Below are 24219 nucleotides of genomic sequence, written 5' to 3'. Positions count from 1 at the left end.
CAACAATACTCACAGACATATATTCTTTATCTTCTGCTGAAAATGATTAACATTACTGCAGTTGACAGTCTTTTTTGCGTACATTATACACTCTATGTATGCATGTATTGTACTTTTCCCTGGTGGGCAGATTTTGCAGACCAAAAGAAGCTGCACAATGAATCCATGAACTAATAAGTTAAATTTTACTTTTTTTTTTTTTTTTAAATAAAGTACCATACCAAAGAGTGTTTTTTTTCCCTGTATAAAATGTAATAATCATGTAATTATTATATTTCTTGGAGGAAGTAAATGAAATAGTTATGCAACTCTGACATTTCCAAAGGCTAACTTGTAATTGCAACATCTACATTTCCTAAGTAAGGGGAGGGCCATTGCGTTTTTCACTGGCAGCAGGGGTGGCACATTGGTCCAATGGTTTGCACATCTGCCTCACATTTCTAAGGTCAGGAGTTCAAATCCAGCCTCACTGTGTGGTTTGGGTTTTCACCCTGTGCTCATGTGGGTTCCTAAAAACATCCACGGTAAGTTAATTGAAGACCCTAAAATTGCCCATAGGTGTTAATGTGTGAGGGGAAAATACTTTTTTTTTAAACATGTGTCCTGCAATTGGCTGGTGATCAGTTCAGAGTGTACCCCGCCTCTCGCTCGAAGTAGGCTGGGACAGAGCTGTGACCCCACTGAGGATAAGCGGCTAGAGAAATAGATAGATGGGAGTTACAAGCGGCTCTCCTGCCACCTTGTGGTGGTTGATGGGCGCTGTCAGATTCCAGACTGAACATGAAAACGCTTAAACATTTTGTTAGTGTAATCAAGGTGAAAAACTGTTGTGTGACTATGTAACCTGCAGTGTACCTAAAAAAAAAAAAAAACGTTTCCCATCCTTCGCCTTGAAAAAGAGTGTTTGACGTGTTTGACTTTCCATTAGTCATAACAAGGCATGATGAATTGAGGAAATTTATGTTAAAAGCACTTTTATAGACTTAAAGGAAGCATTCAACGGAATTGAGCACAAGTTTCTGTATGAAAAATAGAAATGTATGGTATTAGAAAAGCAGGGTGGCATTTGTTAAAAAGCTACACGGAGAACAAACTAAGTGCAGATATTGGAATATACCGTACATATTCACTTCCATATAATAAAGTATAAATACATTTGTCTTCTGTGTGAAGGAAAGAACCTCTACCGCTTGTTGGAAGTTGTAATTACAGAGTTTGGGAAAATAAAATTCTTCACATCATCACTGAAAAGATGAGAGCTGCTGCATGGTTTAGTTGTAGGGGCCACCAAAGACAACCTCATTTCCCTTTTTTAATTTGTCATTTAATTACATACAATATCAGTGAAGTCTTCTCATGGGAAGTCATCTTTGCATCTAAAAAGCACAGTCATAAATGGGCACACGCATGAGCAAGAGAGTTGCATAATATTGAAATGATAAAATCTCTAATTACTCATTCAATGCCTTACATTAGGCAAACAGAACGAACACGGCAGACAGCAAGCACAACCATGTTGTTTTCAAGACCGGCGCGTGGCCTCTGATTTCTGGGTCCTGGCACCCTCTGGCATTGTTGCTGGGCTTCGCACTTGTGGGGTTTCCCTCAAAGTGGACCGGCACGCACTGGTTTTCCAGCACCTCACATGCCAGGATCAGATGTTTGCTTTCCTCGACGATGTTCTTGATTCCACAGGTCCCGTGCTCACTCCTCACCGTGACAAAGGAGAAGGGCTCCCGGCTGATGCACAGGTTGTCCTTGAACGTCTTCCCCCCACTACTGGTGCACACGGCCCTCACCCTGTCCAGGTCTTTTGGGTGCAGGAAGGACTGAGTCGGTCGATCGCAGCCGCCATTGTTCTTGATGTAGCTCCTCCACTCATTCAAATCCAGAGAGGCGGGCAGCCCCGCGCGGATGTGACGCCTGACAAACGTGTTGTAGCCGTTGTTCCATTTGGATCTCTGGCAGGGAGCGTCGTTTCGTGCCCGCGTCTGAGGAGCCGACAGGATACAGGCGGCCAGAATGAATACAAACCCGAGAGTGGCCATTACCCAGCAGCCCCTGGAGTGAAACAAATGCCTTCACATCAGCGAGAACAAACTGCGGATTTCACATCAAAAAAAAAAAAAAAAAGACAGCAGTTTGTCTCATCTCAGCTTGCTGCTCCTGCTCCGCACAAGTTAACAACGCACACGAAAGCCTCAGCAGCTGCCTGCCTTTCCTCTGAATGTAAAAAAATAAAATAAAGAGGATGTGGGAAACCACTTTGTGGCGCCAAAATGTCCATACCTTGTTTTAGCGAGAGAGGATGCTTCTGGTTAGCCGTAAACGACCCAGAAAGCTACAAATAGAGCTTTCTGCCGTAAGGTCGTCGCTTGGAGTTGCACATTTCCCGTTTGGGAGTGTCACGGGGAGGGGTTTGCCTGCCCCAGGCAGAACTGCCTTATATAACCTTGTCCACATAACGGAGGTACGCTCACGGCGAGACCTGATCCCTTATCGTCTATAAATAACAATTCAAGGTCCAGTGTGCAGCTGATTATGCTCTGTTTGTTTGATATTCTAATCTAATCTATTACCTATGTTAAAACTCACAAACTTAAAGCAAGATGTGTTCCGCTACATCATTTTAAATGGCCTGCTAAATTTGCATAGTATATTTTCAACAGCGTAAGAAAAAATAAACAGCTGTTCTCTTTTTGACTAAATGTTTCACTGTACAGTACAACTGGTTCTGGCTGTCGCGGTCTGCTAGTCAATGCTATGCTTTGCAAGAAAAGTGAAAAAGTTCAAGTTTCAGCAGTCCAGAGACATGATTGCCATGCATTGCTGTGTAGCTGAGCAGTTCTCCGCTAGATAAAATAAGATCAATTGACATAAAATCAATGCATTGACAGTAATGTTACCTTTAAGTTGTTTTATTTTGAAAACATGACAAAAATAGAATTTATGAGCTTGGTGGAGGTGGGGGGGGGGTGTGAACAGTTCTAAAAAGCAGTTAGCAAAAAACCTTCAGGTTCTGTTGGAAGGCAAGAAAATGTCATGAAAAGCCCACTAGAAGAACTGAACTTCATTTGAGGTTGATGAGAGGCACTTTACATAGTGGCAGGTGTTTGTTGACTCCCATTTAACAAAAGTTTTAGGTGTCATTATTATTATTTATACTGTACACACCCGTATCGTGATTTTTAAGCGGGTGTGTACACTTGTGCAACCACATTGATTTATGTTTTTTTTTTCAACAATCCGGAGCAATGTGAGTGTGGTGAGGAAGTGAAGAAACAGGTCCAAGCGGGGAACAGTTGGCGGAAGGTGTTTGGTGTTCTATGTGACAGAAGAGTCTCCACTAGGATGAAGGGAAAAGTTTACAAAACAGTGGTGAGGCCGGCCATGAATTACGGATTAGAGACGGTGGCTCTGAAGGGACAACAGGGAGCAGAACTGGAGGTGGCAGAAATGAAGATGCTGAGGTTCTCGCTTGGAGTGAACAGGTTGGATAGGATTAGAAATGAGCTCATTAGAAGGACAGCCAAAGTTGGATGTTTTGGAGAGAGCAGACTTCGATGGTTTGGACATGTTCAGAGGCAAGAGAGTGGGTATATTGGTAGAAGGGTGCTGAGGGTGAGGTGCCAGGCAAAAGAGAGAGAGGAAGACCAAAGAAAAGGTTGATGGATGTGGTGAGGGAGGACATGAGGACCGTGGGTGTTAGAGAAGAAGATGCACAAGATAGGCTTAGATGGAAAAAGATGATACACTGTGGCGACTCCTAACTGGACAAGCCGAAAGAAAAAGAAGATGAATCCTGGTCTTATTGTTTTTATACTGTATCACAAAAACCTGGCATTTGAAGTGTTGCATCATTTTTTTTAATATCAACTCCCGACTCAATAGGAATGTAAATCCCACTATTATTGTACTCATGAGAGCAATTTTAACCTCTTTACATCTCAAAGTTTGCTCAATTGGCCTATTTCAGTGGCATCTGTCTCTGATCTGTCTGTTACACTGTGAACTGATCAGATACAGTGAAGAAAATAAGTATTTAAACACCCTGCTATATTGCAGGCTCCCCCACTTAGAAATCATGGAGGGGTCTGAAATTTTCATCGTAGGTGCATGTCCACTGTGAGAGACATAATCTAAAAAGAAAAATCCAGGAATCACAATGTATGACTTTTTAACGATTTATTTGTGTTTATAGAGCTGCAAATAATTATTTGAGCACCTGTCTATCAGCTCGAATTCTGACCTTCAAAGACCTGTTAGTCTGCCTTTAAAAGTCCACCTCCACTCCATGTATTATCCTCATTGAAATGCACCTGTGTGAGGTCGTTACTGCATAAAGACACCTGTCCACCCAATACAATCAGTAAGACTCAAACTTGTAACATGGCCAAGACCAAAGAGCTGTCCAAAGACACCAGAGACAAAATTGTACAACCCCACACGGCTGGAATTGGCTCCGGAGAAATTGCCAAGTAGCTTGATGAAACAAGGTCCACTGTTGGAGCAATCATTAGAAAATGGAAGAAGCTAAACATTACGGTCAGTCTCAATCAGAGTGGAGACCCATGCACGTAATTACCTGGTGGGGTATCAATGATCCTTAGAAAGGTGAGGAATTAGCCCAGGACTACACCACAGGACTTGGTCAATGACCTGAAAAGAGCTGGGACCACCGTTTCCATGGTGACTATTGGTAATACACTAAGACGTCATGGTTTGAAATCATGTACGGCACGGAAGGTTCCCCTGCTTAAACCAGCACATGTCAAGGCCCGTCTTAAGTTTGTCAATGACCATTTGGATGATACAGAGGAGTCATGGGAGAAAGTTTTGTGGTCAGATGAGACCAAAATGGAACTTTTTGCTCATAATTCCACTAACTGTGTTTTGAGGAAGACGACTGATGAGTTCCATCCCAAGAACACCATCCATACTGTGAAGCATGGGGGTGGTAGCATCATGCTTCGGGGGTGTTTTTCTGCACATGGGACAGGACGACTCCACTGTATTAAGGAGAGGATGACCGCGGCCATGTATTGTGAGATTTTGGGGAACAACCTCTTTCCCTCAGTCGTGGCTGGGTCTTTCAACATGACAATGACCCGAAGCACGCAGCCAGGAAAACCAAGGAGTGGCTCCCTAAGAAGCATATCAAGGTTCTGGCGTGGGCTGGCCAGTCTCCAGACATAAACCCAATAGAAAATCCTTGGAGGGAGCTGAAACTCGGTGTTTCTCAGCGACAGCCCAGAAACCTGTCTGATCTAGAGATGATCTGTGTGGAGGAGTGGGCCAAAATCCTTCCTGCAGTGTGTGCAATCTGGTGAACAACTACAGGAAACATTTGACCTCTGTAATTGCAAACCGAGGCTACTCTACCAAATATTAACATTGGTTTTCTCATGTGTCCAAATAATTATTTGCAGCTGTGTCACACAAATAAATCATTACAAAAAATCATACATTGTGATTTCTGGATTTTTCTTTTTAGATCTCGCCGTGGACATTCACCTAGAGTGAAAATTTCAGACCCCTCCATGATTTCTAAGTGGGAGAACGTGCAATATAGCAGGGTGTTCAGATACTTATTTTCTTCACTGTATGTGTTGTCACCCCTTACTGAAGTTCATTTTCAAAGATCCTTTGTTATATTAAAGTGAGAGAGACAGATAAAGACAAAACAAAACAATTATGTCCAGCTGCAATTATCTACGTTTTATACACATGGAGCAACATGGAACAACAGAACGATAAAGACTCTCGGGAAAAGTGTTTCAAACAGCATGACCAGGAGAGCTCGGAGCCACAACAGAACAAAGCCTGTGAAAGTTGAAGGTAGAACTAATAAAACTAATCATTGACATTTATGAAAATTTTCCAGCAGATCGTGGTATCAATCTAGAAAATGAAACTTTCTTCTGCAAACACCTCATCTCATTCTCCATAACTGAACAACAACAAAACGGGCAAATTACTGATTGTTCTTTCCCCCCTAATGATTTGAGGATTGTCTTACAACTCCTGGAAGACTTTAAGACCCCCCCACAACCACCCGCCCACCCACTCAAACGCACACACTTACACTGGTCCATGTGTAAATCACACAACAAAGATACAGTCATTCATTCTTGCTTGTGTTGTCTGCCAGGAAATTCAGCCCAGTGGTTTCCTGTAAGGCCCAAAGGCCACTGATAATGACTTCCAGGAGTTGGCAGTATAGGCAGGGTCAGGTTCACATCGTGGTTATTGGGTTGAGCGGTTTTATTAGAAATCATCTGCATGACAAAGTGAAGAATGCCACTGAAGTACGACTTGGCCATCAGTTAATTACTCCCATTTGCTGGGAAGCTCCGACTACAACGCGGCTGGGATGAGGGATGCATCTGGACAGTGTCAGAGAACTTGCACTGTTGAGGATAAACTGAAGGTCACTTGTCATTTTGGGTCTGGATAAGGAAGAGGTCACCCGGTCCGTGAAGGTGAAATTGTGTGACAGTCAGCCGAGGACAGGAAATAGGAAATGATATACTGCAAAAAAGGAAGCGAGACGTGGAAAACGGGACATCTCATCCCTGTGAGAGTGCTGATTCGAGGCTCCAAAGTGGTCTTTCCCACTCTCACTTTTGCAACATGACCTCATGAGAACATTCAAAAGGTTAAGCGCCATGCTGCATTTGAAGTTGACAATTTTCCAGCAACGTACTTAAAGGTCCATTCACATTTGTCCCAACACACGTCATTTTCTTTGATTTTGGGTGGGAACAGTCTCCACTTTGTCACAACTCCAGCTCCAACCTTCAGTGATGTCACTCGATTGCCTTTATTTATTAGATTTCCACTGGTTCAAGATCCACCAAGGACACAAGCCCAGGGTTTTTACTGCATACAAATTTTTTCCACATCAGAAAAAAATAATCGAACTCTATTTTGGATTGGATCCTTTTATCGACCTTATTGTTCACACGCAAACAAGAAACAGTGAACTGCTGAGCCAGTCCATATAAACTCCATCTATTGCTAACCAATGTAGCAGCACCTACCGAAGCGTGGCAGTGGTTTTTCAGGTGAAGCGTGGAGACTGACCACATGATCTGAAGACTGCATCTTTAACAACAGTTTGGTTGGAGTGAACTACACAATTTATGTTCTACTAAGCTATGCGATTTTAACCTCTAGCTAGTTATTTCTTCATAACGGTCATTTTTTTCCAATTGCCTAAAACGCCATATAAAGCACGACCAGACACAGAAACTGTGGCTCATACAGGCAAACTCACCATTATGCAAGCACAGACAAACTGCCTGTTGCCCGAGACCCCCAAAATGTCTCATAAAAATGTGTTTATAGAGTCTTTTTCCATTTAAAGCAACTATTATTGTTTTACTGTGTTCTTAATTTGCATGCCTGGAAAGAAACCAAATCACTGAATCCACCACGGACATGTCAAGCCGCTGCGCCCGCACAGCAATTTCATTCAGCCTGCGGTATCATTTTTAAATCAGCACGACATTGACCCCCCACAACAGCATCAGCCCAACATGTGAACACAATCACAAATAAATAAATAAAAAAACCACACAGATGTGACTCGTGATTATTATACTTGTTTTCTGTGACGTTTGAAGTAAATCCAATGACTTAGTTCCTAAAAGTCTGACCCGGAAAATGAGATGGCTCAAATGCTTACCTAGCTTAGCTCAACAGCGACCGTCGTACTTACTCAAATGCTCTGGATGATCCCAGTTTTAGTAAATCCTGGTGATCATGTTCTAAATTGCTTTAGGTACTGACTATTTACTACTCAAGTCACTAGCAACACTATACGGGTGTTGTTGGCAAAGTATTTTCGTGAAAATATCAAAGAGCTGCTGCTGCTGACAGATTGTGCTGTAGTAGTTTGCTAAGATATAAATAATAGATTAGTCCACCATATAGTACATCAGTACTGTAATTACACATCATTCATTGATACAGTAGTGCCTCAAAATACATGCTAGAGTCGAACAAGAAAACAACACTCAAAAGACCAATTAATAATTTGATAAAATGGAAAATCAAACACCACTAAAACAAAAAAAAAAAACATTTGAAATCCTCAAGCAACACCACTCAGATGAAAAAAAAGCGGTTATAATGAAATGAAACACGATTGTTACAACTACTTCCACTTCTTTCTCATGCAATTCCACTCTTATCTTTTTCATGCACATGTCCAGGCTTGATTCAGAAAGACCAAAAAACAAACGTTTTGGCCTGGTTAATCTGACTTTGATGACAGCGCATCACCAGCCATAAAACTCACTGCACGTCAACAAGTCCATCCATTTTTTTATGGCGCTTTTTTTTAGGATCGTGGACGAGCTGAAGCCCGTCCCAGCTGACTCTGGAAAGGGTTACTTCCATAAAGACAGCAAATCCTCACACAAGAAATGTCCTGAATTATGTGCAACTACAATTTCCACGAATGGCTCCACCGCCATAGTCTAATGAGAACCAATAAGAGGGCTGGATCAAAAGTTGGGATTTGAGAGAGGTGACATTACTCAGTTTGGGTGGAGGCAAAGAATATTTAAAGGGAAACTGAAGGACGAGCACATGAGAGGAGTTCATTTGGCTTTCCCACAAATATCTAGTGGTGGTGGTTTCTCAAGCGCTCCATCTCTGTCATCAAGTGTTTGATCTCCCTCTCTTTGCTGACTCACTCTCACATTCTTTACGCCACAACAATGAAGTGGAACATGTGGACAGTTTCCAATGCTCTTGCTCTTTTTTTTTTTTAAGTCATCGGCTTCAGGTCCTCTCCCTCCTAAACGTGGTTGAGGAATGTGTCAGAGCAGCACAAAAAGGACAAAAGCTTGACAGGGAGGAGGAAAAGTAGAAAGTGGCAAAGGAAAAAAAAGAGAAAGTTGCATGAGGTAAAGAAGAGGGAGGAATGGAAAGGGGGGTGGGTGGGGGTTGCTGGGTGCAGCTCATGGCTGAGTGCACCTGAATGCGGAGCGACCCTTTGTCATCACGTGCTGACATGCAGCATCACACACACATTTCAGGGATGTGTGCTACAATCCACCCATTTTATTATTTTTTTAAATGCATCCATTGGCACGTCACGGTCATATGCTAATATTTAGCGAGCTGGGGTGAACATGAATCTTCCCGAATGCAGACTGCATCAGCCACTTTCAAAGATCAATCCACGCTTGGGGTGCGCAGGCCGTGTGACAGACCACCAGAGCAGCCGAGAGACAGAACGAAGCTGGGGCTGGATGTAAATGGGGGCAACCGAGCGTTAAATAGAAGCGTACTTTCACTCGCGCTGATTATTCCGATATTGTTCAAACAAACTCAAATGCAAGGTGGAGTCCTGGTAGTGAGTGAAACAAAAGAGGAAATGACTCTGTTTTGCCTAAGTGGCTGATGTTTGGACCAATTTCTGTGAAGGACTGTGAGCCCCCCCCCCCCCCAAAAAAAAAGCAAAATAATTGGCCAATTACACGGAAAAAGGTTTTAATCAAACATGTGCTGAATGCTACGTGGCTACTCAATTTCCTTTTAGAAAACGCTAAATTGCAGATCTAAGTGGAAATGGTGTTTGTTTCTACAGTATGTGCCCTGCGATTGGCTGGCAACAAATTCAGGGTGTTCCTGCCTCTTGCCCGAAGATAGCTGGGTTAGGCTCCAGCACACCCCAGTGAGGATAAGCGGTACGGAAAATGGATAGATGAATGAAAACTTTAGGGGGCTTCCTCTTTGCTACTTTTTAGTTCAATTTGTAAGACGTGCTGCTGAGCCCGGGAGCTCCCTGCACTTTTAGAATTTGAAAATGCAAATACGTATTTTATAAGACAACAAAACTCACATTGCAAATTTGAAAAGTTGTTTAAAAACATAAAAGCATTTAAATGATGTGTTGGAGCTTTTATTATTTCAACTTTTGGACTCTAATGGTTTCATTTTTACTGCAAAATGAATAGCGGCTCCAGTTATCGGTTATCAGCCTCCTTGCCTACCAATAATCGGCATTGTGGTGATGACAATTTTTGATTAATTTTCACTGATGACACCCAAGGCTGATTACCTCCGGACCTTTTCAGTCAAGGAATTACTTAAGAGAATCTGTCCAGAGGAAATTCAGCCATGCATCCATTTTCTGAGCCGTTTATCCTCACAAGGGTCACGGGAGTGGTGGAGGCAATCCCAGCTGCCATTGGGCAAGAGGCAGGGTACACCCTGGACTGGTTGCCAGCCAGTTGCAGCAGCGGAAATCAAGTGGGATAAAAGATCTTAAAAAAAAAAATTTACATAACAACACCAAGAAATAAAACAGTTGACATCTCTCAGTCTGGAAAGGGTTCTAAAAACCTTTTCTAAAGCTTTAGGAGTTCAGCGAAGCAAAGGGAGTGCCATTATCCTCACATGGAGAAATCATGGAACAATGGGGAACTTTCTCAGGAGTGGCCGGCCTACAAAGATTTCTCCGAGAGAACAGCAATGAGTCATTCAAGAGGCCGCAAAGAAACTCAGGACAACTTCTAAAAAACTGCACTCAGTTAAAATTTTGCTTTGCCTCCCTGCGCTCACGTCCTCCACTTTTTCCTCTACACCAAGAGCATGAAAACACATATCTATGCCTAAAAAGGTGTCATGTTACAAGCAATAAGTTGTCACAAGATGAGCATTGTTCCACTGTATTGTTCCAAAAATGTCAAAAGGTTTGGAGAGCATCTTCATTTTTTTATTGAGAGAACGGCTTTTATGTTAAGACATTAAAGGCAATAAAGCTGTAATATCACATAGATAAAAACTCTTAATGATTTCTGAAGAATGTTTTAATGTGAGAAAAATGTCATGATGAATAAAACTGATTTGACATGAATTTGCACACAAATGTAATACGTTTGGACGAGAAAACCTGGAGCGGTTTTGTGGAATCAATGTTCCAACTGATAAGACGACAAAACTGACTTTCAGTGTTTGTCAAATTTCAACTAAACGCTCCCAACAGTACTAGATATCTTCACGTTTATGATGTGATTTTTCTGTTTCTCTTTCTTGTAATATTTTCAATTTGTGGCACTATTTGTGTGGCCCTCGTTGAAAGGGACCGCGCACGCACGGCAGCAAGGCGTGCAAATGTGGTTCAAGTCGAACCGATCACGGTGCGAAGGCGCTGGAATTTGGACACGTCTGTGCGTAAAAGCGCATGTCTTCACTTATCCAATTATCGATCTGTAAGTCGTCTTTATTACTGCTCGAGTGTGTGGACTGACACGGAGACATTGGGAGTATTTGTAGGACACCCCCGGCCCCTTCCCACTTTCCCCTCCTTACTTTGGATCATCCATCAAGAGTCAATGGTTAACGTCGGCTTTGTATCGTCGGCATCCGTCATTTGCGTGCGTTTCCATGTTGCTGATCGGGCTGCCTCCCACCCCGCGGGGCCCTGCCCCTGCCCCTCAGGCAACGTCTCCTCCTCCCCCAACTCGCCTCTCTTCCGTTCACGCAGCGGGGGGGGGGCACTGCCATCGTTGACCTGGCTTTTTTTTTTTAATTTCCCCCTACAGCAGCCCCCCCATTACCCCGTGACGCAGTCAGCGACCCCACGTTAAATGGATATTCCAGCGTGCAGGTCAGAAGCTGTATCCCATTACTGGCGCTTTTATTTTTATGGCAGCAGCATGGCGCTCTTGGGGGTGGTGAACTTGGCCTCAGCGTCACTCCTGCAGGCGTCCTCCGTAGCCCCGACCTGGCTTTAAATGTTCACCACATCCAGACTTAACCACCATATGAATGCAGTATTTATAGACATTTTTCATTTTTATGTATCTGCAGTGTTCGCAAATAAAAAACAAGCGATTGATGCCTGCGGCCTGCAGGGGGCGCGAACCTATTAAGGCGCTTTGGATCCACGCCTGTAATCTGGTTGTCCACAGGGCGTGACCGTACTAATAAGAGGCGTGGTCATGAACCTCCAGGAGTATCCCCCTTTTTTCCCCCGCAGTGCAACTGCATTTTATTTGCGCAGGCACGGAGTCTGGGGACATCACTAAAAGCCGCAGGGAAGAAGTTAAGAGGACGAGAACAAAACAGCATAGTGGTCTGACGGTCTCGTTTGAGGCGCGCACGCAGCGGTGGTCCAGCAGAAGAGGACGTGACGGACAGTTTACCCGTTCCGACCCGAAACGACATCAATATCCGAAGATGGAGCGCAAAATCCCGGACTTCTCCGGCACTTGGGAGATGAAGAGTTCAGAGAACTTTGAGGAGATCTTAAAAGTCTTGGGTATGTGATATAAATTCCTCACAGTTCAAAGAGGGCGAGATGATCAGTCTTTTTTTTTTTTTTTTGTATTGTAGGTCACATCTTAATTCTCTCTGTGCACCGACCGAGCATCAGCTTCTTTTACGCACGGGCAGGGGGTCTTTGTCATTCTGTAGTCAGCAAAAAAAAAAAAAAAAAAAAATCAAGTGCTTTGGCTCCGAGCCAGCGTCACTAACCCCCACGCCCCCACCCGCAGGCAGCCGTAACACAATGGAGACAAACGGCGGCACATCTGTCTGTGCCACAGGAAGGCCTCGTTCCGGGTGCGTGTGCGGCCCCGTTGAATAGGCGCGCCATGACGCGAATACAGTGCAGGACAGGTCTTGGCGTGATCTGAAGTGACAGTCGCGCACAGCGAGGGGGGGAAGCACCTGCTGTTCACAAGGTTTTGTCTGCTTCGGCCTGGGAGAGGTCATTTGTGGGAGCGCGGACACCTTTCATAGCGCGTCCAATCCGTTGTAGTTGCTGAAAAGGAGATTGACGATGTGCGCTTTCAGTAACTTGTGCGCGTTGCTTGTGCAGGATGAGGGGGGAGAATGGAGGAAAAACAAGAAATATTCAACAGTCCCCCTTTTCTCAATATTTTCACAAACAATACCTTGGGGGAAGCACAGTGAATAGTGGTTCGGCACGCTGCTTCACAGCTGTGAGTGTCGGGGTTCAAATCTCAACTCTGCACTTCCTGTGGGAGGTTTTCAGTCCTCTTCTGGAGTTTCTCTGAGCATACTCAGCTTTTTTCAAAACTCTCTGGTGTGAAGTTTCTTGTCTGTGCCCTACAGTTGTAGTCAGCTGGAATAGGCTCTAGCTCACCTGTGACCCCAATAAGACCAATTCCTCTGAAAATTGGACATGCTATTTGCAGCCATTTACATTTTTTTAAGTCCCCTGAGGGCCATAAGGCTACATGTATTTTTTAAAAGCATGTAATGATTAAAAACACAGTAGTTATTATGAAAATTTCTGTGGATTTTTAAAAAAACAGATTTGTAGTTAGACTGGATAAAATGCACCTCGGAGGTTCCCCACTCTTGATTGAGTGCGTAATCCTAATCTAAACCAAGATCTAACCAAAACATCAATTTGACCTCTACTTCATGTATTTTAAGAATGGATGTTCTCTGGAGGTCCACCTTGAGCACTAAGGTGCCCCCCCCCCAAGCCCCATATCCATCAGAGGGTAAAGCACAGCTGGATGCAACCTGTCAGCACCCAATGTAGCCCCGCTTCCCTCCATCCCTCACTGCCTCCCCTCAATCCAAAAGGTTTCCCCTACTCCCTGATCTCTGACCCCTCCGCTTGGTCGCTCGGCAAGCGTGCAGTCTGCCCAGGCCAGATCTGTTTGTGTTCAAGCGTTCTGGGTGTCTAAAAGTCAGCTCGTATGTCCCTCCCGAAAGGCCCCCTACTTGGCTTTCAGGTAGACACAAGAGGAATAGGGGTCAGCTCATGTCTGCAGCTCAGCTTGCTCCTTGAAATAAACCTACATTGTCAGATAACCGACATCTTACTTGCGCTGTTACTTTACATGAATGGCAGGAAGATCAGTCTAAAATAAGCGATTTTTAGATGATTTGAAAGCAGATTTTTTTTCTATATAATACATCCATCCATCCATTTTCATCCCTGCTTATCCTCATGAGGGTCGCGGGGAGTGCTGGAGCCTATCCCAGCTGTCACTGGCCAGGAGGCGGTGGAGACCCTGAACTGGTTGCCAGCCAATCGCAGCGCACATGGAGACAAACAGCCGCACTCACAATCACACCTAGGGGCAATTTAGGTTGTCCAATTAATGTTGCATGTTTTTGGAATGTGGGAGGAAACCCACGCAGGCACAGGCAGAACATGCAAATTCTACAAAGGCGGGGCCGGGATTGAACCCGGTACCTCAGAACTGTGAGGCCAACGCTTTACCAGCTGATCCCCTGTTCCGCCTACTTATAGTATTGCTATAAAAAAAAACCTTAAACTGAGAGCATTGCTATCAAAAAACTTTTAAGTGATGTTGTATGTACCATTTAAATATTACAAGTGTAAAACATACGTTAGCCACTAAACTTATTTAGTTTAGTAAAATAAAGTAAAACCACTCACCCGTCAGCCTTAATTGAGAGGGAACAAAAAGGTGGGAGTAATTACAGTTTTTGTGAGGACATCACGTAAAGAAAAAGCCAAAGAAAAAGCAAAATCAACTTTTGGAATGAATCCTTTACGTCAGTGATTTGTAAACTACACAAAACATAATGTTCCACTGTTGATGTTTTTTGAGACATTTTTTTAAATGCAGTACAGTGGTACAGATACTTTTCATAGAAACACAGTTCCTCTCAGAGGATAAAGAATACAGTGGTGCCTCTACGTACAAACGTCTCTCGTAATGAAAAATTCAGCTGACGAAAGGATACAAAAAGGAAAAATAGGCGATGTAAACATCCTGTATTTTGGTTTGTGTGGCGCAATTGAGCTGCTCCCCCATCAGCTATCGCTGTAGCATCTTCCTGGCATCCCATTGGCGAGGAGAGACGTCAATCTTTTCCCATGATGCTTTTTGTTTCACTTGGACACTCAAGTGTGACGCAATCACACTTTCCCACGCAGTCACAAGCTAGCGCACTTTGGAAAAGTACAATTTTTCTGTGATTTTTTTCGTTTGTGTTTTTGCAAGTTTATTCTTCTTTCTTCGCCATTGGCCCCAAGCAACTTTTGTCAAATTGTGTGCGTGTGTACATTTGTATGTGCATACATTTTGCATGTAAAATGTGTTTCTACTTACAAAAAACTCATGTTACGAAATGACTTCCGGAACGGATTAATTTTGTAAGTCGATGTATGACTGTACAGTACATTTAAGAACAGTCAGTTGTACAATACATTTGCATTTAATCATTTCCAAGTGTTTTAAAATTGTTATTGAAGTACAGTTTTTATTTTATGTGGTATAAATTTGAATTGTATCATAATTTAACTCATTTTAAAATATATATTACTATAAAATAGTGTTATTGTATACACCGCATAATGTTAAAATAGTTAAAAACATGTAATGTACATTTTAGGAATGAAACCTGTGTTGATATTATATGAAACGTTGACCATGGTAGTACTTGGTAAACAAAGTATTTGGTGTGAAAAGAACATTGCTTTAGATGCTCACTGAGCTGAAGTCTAGTAAATTTGCTTAGGCGTAACGGTTTGAAGTTTGCTTTTGTATGACTTTTGACACAGGATATTTCCAAACATTTCAGTTTTAACTCCGAACATTACATGTACGTAGATACCTCTTCGTGACAAATAAAAATAGAAATCAGATAGCAATGAATTGAAACACATAATTCTATGGGCGGCACGGTGGCTCAGCTAGTAAAGCGTTGGTCTCACAGTTCTGAGGACCAGAGTTTGATCCCAGGTCCGCCTGTTTGGAGTTTGCATGTTCACCCCGTGCCTGCGTGGGTTTTCTACGGGCACTCCAGTTTCCTCCCACATCCCAAAAACATGCAACACTAATTGGACACTCTAAATTACCCTTAGGTGCGATTGTGAGTGCGGCTTTTTGTCTCTACGTGCCCTGTGATTGGCTGGAAGCCAATTCAAGGTGTCCCCTGCCTCCTGCCCGTTGACAGCTGGGATAGGCTCCAGCACTCCCCGCGACCCTCGTGAGGATAAGCAGCAAAGAAAATGGATGGATGAATGGGCATAATTGTGCATTAAATGTATTATTATTAACGTGGCGCTACAATTCTAAAAGTAAGGGAAGCAGATGCTAGATTAAAAAAAATAAATAAAAGCAGGGAACTCCACATGACAAAGTGACAATCCACGTACTTTACATGCAGTGTGGATATCCTGGTGCACTGCAAATGACTGGGCATTTCTTGGCGTGTATATATTTACTCTTGTTGACAGGTGGGAATGTGTGAGAGCTGGGAAACCCAACTGGAAGGCAGGCAAAGACGTACACACCACAATGTGCATACACTTCCCCTCGCACTTGGATCCAGATTTTGAAGCACACACACATACAAGCACAAGCACAAATACTGGATGACCTCTTGCCGTCTTCCCGTGCTGTGCCATTAACTTCTCTCTTTAAGTCGGTTTTTAATTGTTTTGTCGAAATGCAAGCACACTGCAGAGGAAATATGGAGAAAAATACCTGTGGTAAGAAACATTATGTGACCGCACAAACTGGATGTGCGCACAAAGATGATTAAGTCAAGGCCGAATGCAGATGTGCTGGCAATGCTTCGTCATATGACCTCATTGTTTCATCCCTCATCATTAATGCATAAATTGTAAGAAGGTTTCAGCCCACACACTGCGCAACATGAGGTCTGTTAAATCCGCAGCCGTCTTGGTGTGATACAGAAGTCATCTGTTCTCCTGACCCGGGTGCACTCTTGTTTGGAAGAGTCTGAATGGGAATATTCATTCACAGTTGCACTGGTTATGCAAGTATTTACTTTGCAGGTTTTAGCCTTTGTTTGAACCTGAATTGCGAAATCAAGACGACTAAAGTGAACGGGAAAACGAGACACTAAGGAAATGGAAATGCATTTGTCTCTTTTGGGGAATTTTTTTTTTTTTGCACTTCTGAAGTGTGCTGTACTCTATGTCAATAATAATCTTTTTTTCTGTGAGGATAGAAAAAACAAACCTTGTTCCATTTTCTCTCTCTCATATTGCATGATGACTTTCCTGTGAGACAAGACATCATGTTTGAGGTTGGAGGGATGGCAGTTGCATGAGGTAGATGATAACTACTTGCCCACGTGTTTATGTATGACCTCTTCTAAGGAGAAACTGACACTTCCAGCTATCAGGTCTGATAATGTCTCCCAGCATTTTTATGAAATTGTACCTCTCATTCTTCTTCTATTAAGGGGTTAACATTTTTCCCTTGACAGGTTACAATAAGATAAAAGGCTAATCTCTGTCTGGTGTGTGTTGCAGGTGTAAATATTATGCTGCGTAAGATTGCAGTGAAGGCGGCAAACAAGCCCTTGGTGGAGATCACGCAGGACGGCGAGACCCTGTCCATTAAGACCTCCACCTCTGTCCGGACCACCCACATCACTTTCACCGTGGGACAGGAGTTCAACGAGAGCACAGTAGATGGACGTCCTTGCACGGTACACGAGATGGATGAGAACATTCCTCCATTCTCTTCCCATCAAATCACAGCGTGCTGAGACGGAGCTGTCCACATTACATCAATCTGTTTGATTTGGCCTGATAGCATATCTCCACCCATCCCTCGGGCTCTGAAGGCCTATCCCGCCTCGGACACTTTACGAACCCTTTTCACTTGCCGTCGTCCCATGGTTCCCTCTCCTTCCCTCTGTCTCACTCCATTTTTCTCATAGGTGGCCTCTGTTTGTTTCTCTCCAAGGCAAACACCCAATCAGTGTTTGCGTCACTCTGGTAACAATTGAGTGCATCCAAAGCTATCATGTAACAGCGCCCTTTTTGTTCCCCTTTGTGTCTCTATTAGCCAACACTAATAATCCCCCCGGCTAACCCTTCTGACTCACTCTTATGCTCTGGTATCCCACAGAAATGACCGCAGTGGATTCCTCTGTGATGGTCATTCACAAGCAAAAGGTCACATTGAGATCAATGGTATTTTTTTTTAAAAGTCTCGACTGTCACAATCATAAAACCTTTATCAACCATATAGGCAGTGTTTTCATTTCGTCCATCTATCCGTTATCCAAGCTGCTTATCCTCACAAAGGTCCCAAGATAGCTGGAGTCTAACTACAGGCGAAAGGCAGACTACACCCTGAGTTGGTTGCTAGTCAATCGCAAGGCACTCATATACTGTTGACACCGTCACTGAGTGGGAACTGAACTCACAATGCCTGCACCAAAGTCTGGCACGTGTACAACTACAATATCGGTGACTTTTGTGTTTTAATTCACTTTTTAACATTTGTCAATGTTACACGTAGCAAACCCACAGCAAAGAACCAGTCAAGAGCTAACATAGCATTTTACATCCTTTCATCTGGTAAAAGCCCAAACTGCCAAACAACAAAAACTTTCAACTAATACCGCCATTGTTTTAATTAGCACTTAGCATTCTTGAATGTCATGAGCGGCAAACATAAAGAAGCTAACCAGTCAGGGGATAACTAGCTAGCATAATAAGCTAACAAAGCACTACAAATCTTCACTCTGCGCTTTTTCTTGTCAAATACAGTGTTACGTTGCTTTATAAATGGACTAAGTTTGAGTTATGAGGCTTTGCTTGCTGTTTTTTTCCCTTCTTCTGTTTCATGTTGCATGGTAGACTATGAGTGAGTTTCAGATATGGCAGCAGTGCCTCTCACAAAATCCATCCGATATTCTCAAGCACCATTTTGAATATGAGCAAATTAAGTTACAAGCTGACTTGTAGAACAAAGTAAACAGCGGCGAAGGCCAATTACATCCGGGCTGAAATTTGGTCTCGTCCATCGTGTGTGTTTTTGTCGAAAATTTTTGTTCCGTTCCGAAAGAGCCATGAGAGATGGTAAGAATTCCATTCACACACTCTTACCCCACCTCCCTAATGGCAACTGGTTTTCAGTTGGGAGAAAATTAGATCATTACCTCAGTAAGAATTAGTGAGGCCTGCTGCACATTCCGATATATTCTTATCATATAATTACAGTTAATGTCCAAAATTGTCTAAGTAAACACTACTGCTATGATTTAGGTTGAACTCCACTTTTTATGAGTTTTAAGTTAAGGAGGTGGATTTTGGAGGAACCACTACACATTCATCTTGTGATCTCCAGTGACCTTATCGATCCATCTTGCGTTTGGCTCTCTCATTGCTCAGAGTTCTCCACGTTGGGAGACGGACAGCAAGATCAGCTGCGAGCAGACTCTGCAGAAAGGGGAGGGGCCTAAGACCTCCTGGACCCGGGAGATAACCAACGATGGCAAGCTGATCCTGGTAAAGAGAGAGGAGAAAAACTAATTTTCGACCTTTTTCTTCTGGCGGTCAAAGGAATTGATTAGCAGTATTATCAACACTTTTGTCTGTTTTCAGACCATGAAAGCAGATGACGTGGTGTGCACCAGAGTATACGAGCGGCAATGAACAAGAGCACTTTTGGTTCCCGACGTCTCCTGCTCCACCACACAAGACGTCACCAGCGCAAGATGGCAGCCGTGACTTTTTTTCTATTCCAATAATAGCTGCACCGTGTAATTGGTGTGATAACTGCATTCTTTCTCGTGTCTTAGCCCTGCACTCTTTCACCATTTTTCCGGCTCTTATCAAAACGTTATGGAATTCTAATCTGTAAATGCATTGTATGACTGATGTGCGGCTTTTATTCGCCGTGTGTGCATGCTTGTTGCCAACTGTATTCATGATCTTATTTTTACACTTTGTTTTGGCCTTCGCTAACATTTTCCATATCATCTGATATTTATTACCACACTACAGTACTGCCAAGGTTTTTACTTGGAGTCTCACTTATCTGACGAGATCCTTTGAAGAAACATTTCTTTTGGGAAAACAATAAAGCAGCAACTTGGAATTCAAACTGAAGTAGTTGCAGAATTTGTCCACATTGCAGGACTCCGTCTTATTTTAAGATTTCGGTCAGCTGTCCACAAACATAATAACTTGTCTGTGGCCTCCTTTTACACTCTGTCGATCATCTCTTTTCCACATTCCCTCAAACCATCTCCCTTGGCGTGTTTCAAGCAGACAAATATTTCCATTCCACCGGCCCGGTTCACTCTCTCATCACACATTTCATACAGACCTGCTCATCTGACTGATCTTTGTGGGTCCGAAGATACTGCCAGGAAACAACATGACATTTAACGTTTGGTTACATTCACATTTCAGTGGAAAGTATGCTCGCCCCAAAGGAACAGTTTTGATTTACGCAGAGGAAATAAGAAACCGGCTGACAGACTCAGTAAGATGTTGGAAATTAAAATTATAGTTCAACCTCCAAAGATTAGAAAACATTTTTTTTAGATTGACCCAAATTTTCTTGAAAATTGTGGTTTGGAACGTCAGATTTTGGACATCACAAATCATTTGCACATTACACAAGCTGTCACTCCCAGCATCAGAGGGTGAAATATGCCTTTTGTGTTCTGGTATTTTCTGGAACATTTTTGAAATAAGGACTGTGGTATAAAGAAGAAGAAGCCCACTGACTACAGACCCTAGTGTTTTGTTGGTTTTGATAAATTCATATTAGAATGGCTAACATCTGCTTATATTTAAAGTAAATAACGGTAAATAACGTTAAAACGGTATTGAAAAAGTTTTTTTTACTGTTGCGAAATGTTTTCTGACAATGTTGGCGGAAGTTCAATTGGCGAGTATCACAGGATGGATTGTTTTGGACTTCACAGGAGCGATAAAGTAACAGAGTGTGATTGATACTTTTATTAACAAGATATATGGAGGAAAAAGCCTCAAGAACACAGCTAAGGAATCTCGCTCTAGGGGAGACAGAATTTAGGTAAGCTTCTCGCAATGTGTGACCCCTTGTCCTCTTAAGTCCCCTTCTAAACAGGTCCAGATGGTCTAGACTTTAGTTCTCCTCAAGAGAAACTCTACAGCCAATTACTTAACAAGGTCCAATATATTTATTAGGTTGTTGTTATTCACATAAAGCAAATGTGTGCAAACAACCTAACAACAACGTGCAAGGAACTAAGAAGAGAGATGAACTAACTTCTGTGAGTCTGTATCAGTTGCCTGGCAACTGCCTCATTAAAGAGGTGCGAGCTATCCAGCGTTTGCCATTTCGTCAGCCAAATCACACAATTTGCATTAGAAACATTTTACAGCGCTCCACCCCAAACATTTTTGAGGAAAAGAATGAATACTGAAGTAAGGATGCTATTGTTTTCAATTTACTCACAAAATATGAAATATGGGCTCATTTAACTGAACACAAAGGTGATGTCAGTGTGGAAGCCATGCCTTCATCTCTTGTATGAACAGCAATGGGTGGGTACACAAGTTTGTTGTACCTTCTGCCATCTGACGGACGAGCATTTAATTGTTCTGCCTGTTGCTGTGAGTCGCTGGCATTGACAGATAAACATATACAGTGTATCCAATGAGCAAATCATTTTGGACAAATTAATTGTAATTGGATAATTATCCCAAACTGCCCTGGTTAAAAATCAATGAACTTATATGTTGAGCTACAGTAATGATAAAAACTAATATATCCATGCGCGCACACAGCTGGCGTGGTTGCTGGTGATGTAGCTCTAATCAGCATGGCTCATATATTTTGTTGCCAACAATGCTAATTTCATAAATTTATTCGACGACAAATGCCTCATTGCTCTACTATATTCATTTGTTACTACAGAGTTTTTGAAGAAAGTATGCAGTGTTTCGTCATTAGCCATTCTTGGGTGTTATATTGTTTTGGGGGATGTTTTGTGCCACTATCTCCAATTTAACTTGGGAATTAATTACGAATGATTCATTTTATGTTGTATACGGCAGTTTCTGTTTTTTTGTTTTGTTATGACTCCAATCAAAAAACAACAAATCAAAAATAGCTATAATCTATTGATTTTTGACTAGTTTTCTACAATGATTCAGAGGGTTTGATGCTCACTGTTCACAAAAAGTATTTATGAATGAAATATGAAAAAACTGAATATGCCAGTATTTGTACCTCACTGCATCTGCATCATCTACAAAAAAAGAGCCCAAAGAGTTAAAACGCTAAATAAGGATAAATTACCGGGCAAGTCTAAGAAAAATAGGTGAAGACGTTGGGGCAACGAGTGGTGATTCAGTAATGACATAAATATTTATGGGCTTGTGGCTGGCTTCAATGGTGATGATGCAAACTGCAGTAAAATACATATATAATACACTTGTCAGTTTCTGATTCTAAAACTGATTTTCAACATTTTTCATTGGAGTTTGGTCTTGAAGGGTTTGAAAATGTGACAATGAACTATAGCGTGATGGACAGTCAGCCAGTAGGTGTGGCTCTATTTTTGTCTCAGTGGCGCTTGTCAGCTTTTGCTTTCACTCGTACCTGAAGAAATGGGAACCGAGGTCGGTGACTTGATCGAAGCTTATATCAGTTTTGGGGAACTCTTTGGTCAAGTGGTCAGGGAGTCAAGGTTAAGTGGGCGTGTTCGCAACGACAGGAAATGCCGAGGGGATTACAAAGTACATCTGATTGACAGCAGATGTGCTTAACAAGGAGAAGGTCGTCAGGGGACCTGGATTAGGAAAACGGGCTGGGAAGAATGATGGATCACTTGGAGGTCTTGTGACACCATTCACACAAAAGAAGAAGTGATATGGAAGGAGGGAGGGGGGGTTGTTAGCAAGGAATTAAAGTGATGGTAAAACAGCTTCCCATCCTTTTACAAACTATCTTCTTTAGTCCTCCTTTTCGCCCTACAGCTGTGTGCAGTTACAGTGTGACCCCAATAAAGTCCCTCCTCTACCTCCTGCCCTACTGAGAGGGATAAATAACTATCCCTCCCTCGCTGTTTATTATCCCCTGGGGCAGTAAAAGGCAGCTGTCACGTCTCGCTTCAAAATACCTGACTTACACCAGACCCCGTATAACACGTACAAACAAAACAAAAAAACCCACACACACATTCTGAGAACCCTTGACACGTGTACCATCAAACACTCGCAGTGTACTCACACCTCATAAAACATCGAAGTGGCTCACCCAAAAGGTGACATCACGCTGTGGCAATACCTGTGAAAGTTCCTGTAAGAATGCTTGCAAAAACGTGAAAAAAAGGAAAGAAAGAAAAAAAAAGCACCTCTGCTGTTCGCATCCAGTAGGGTTGAACAGTTTGGCAACGTCAAGATGAAAATACTTTCAAATGGCAAGAGAAAATCAGCCCCAGAAACTGAAACCGAGATCACAAACTGTTTCCATCAGCAAACATGTGGAGGCCATTTTTAAGTAACATTTTAACATTCCTCAATGTCATGTGTGTAAAAGTTAGTCACTATCAATACCCTAACTTAAAAACATCACAAGCTATTGCCAATGATGAGTGACGGGGGTGTAATCTTACCATGTTCATCTCTCTTTTTAGCATTCTTGAGTGTTACACAAGAGTAAAAAAATGTAAAATAGTTATAGGATTTTCTCAGTTTCTGTAATCATAAATGAAGAAAATGTATTATTTTGAACATTTTTATTGAAATGTTGGTTAGCACATCTGCCTCACATTTCTGAGGACCCAGCTTCAAATCCGACCTCGGCTGTATCGATTTTGCATGTTCTCCCTGGTGCCTGTGTGGGTTTTGTCTGTGTACTCTGTTTTCCTCCCACAAAACACGCATTGGTTGGGTCATTGAAGACTCTAAATTGCCCGTAGGTGTGAATGTGACTGTGAATGCTTGTCTATATGTGACTTGCGATTGGCTGGCAACCAGTTCAGGGTGTACCCTGTCTCCTGCCCGTTGACAGCTGGGACAGGCTCCAGCACTCCTGCGACCCTTGTGAGGATAAGCGGAAAAGAAAATGGATGGATGGATATTAGTAAGAGCCCAAAAAGCCTCCCAGTCCCAGTTATCATGACAACTACTGTATGTTAAGAAAAATGGTGAGTTGCATTTGTAATGTTTGAGTTTTGTTTGTTTCTGTACCGCTAATGGGTCTTTATGGTGCAAAAGTGGTTGAAGACTGAGTATAGCGTGCAAAAAAAACAATAACGATCATCAATGAATCAACCTTGAATCATCTTACATTACATTACAGTCGACTACAAACAAATATCCCCTTTAGGGACTGAACTGCAATTAGAGTACATAGTAACAAAGAGCCTTAAAAGATATAACTCCAGTTCTTTTGGAACATATCCATGAAAAACATACATGTCAAAGCAGAACATCTACAGTATGATCTATGTCAAGAGAACAGA

At 42.5% G+C, this 24219-nt stretch overlaps 2 protein-coding genes across 2 annotated transcripts; one reads left to right on the top strand and one right to left on the bottom strand.

Annotated features, from left to right (window-relative positions):
• Positions 1-53: 53 nt before the first annotated feature.
• On the bottom strand, positions 54-2442 carry LOC133500914 (uncharacterized). The gene is made up of 2 exons (XM_061820176.1): positions 2290-2442; positions 54-2061 (listed from the first exon to the last, which is right to left on the bottom strand). Exon 2 carries the CDS (start codon positions 2046-2048, stop codon positions 1473-1475), a length of 576 nt encoding a protein of 191 aa, XP_061676160.1. The 5' UTR covers positions 2049-2061; positions 2290-2442; the 3' UTR covers positions 54-1472.
• Positions 2443-12007: 9565 nt separating this feature from the next.
• On the top strand, positions 12008-19838 carry crabp2a (cellular retinoic acid binding protein 2, a). Its single transcript, XM_061820009.1, has 4 exons — positions 12008-12283; positions 17267-17445; positions 19142-19258; positions 19355-19838. Exons 1-4 carry the CDS (start codon positions 12202-12204, stop codon positions 19403-19405), a joined length of 429 nt encoding a protein of 142 aa, XP_061675993.1. The 5' UTR covers positions 12008-12201; the 3' UTR covers positions 19406-19838.
• The last annotated feature ends 4381 nt before the right edge of the window (positions 19839-24219 follow it).

The sequence above is a fragment of the Syngnathoides biaculeatus genome, chromosome 5 (genome assembly GCF_019802595.1).
Source record: "Syngnathoides biaculeatus isolate LvHL_M chromosome 5, ASM1980259v1, whole genome shotgun sequence".
Lineage (NCBI taxonomy): Eukaryota > Metazoa > Chordata > Actinopteri > Syngnathiformes > Syngnathidae > Syngnathoides > Syngnathoides biaculeatus.
The sequence above is the reverse complement of the archived record's forward strand: the minus strand, read 5'-3'. Positions and strand labels throughout refer to the sequence as shown.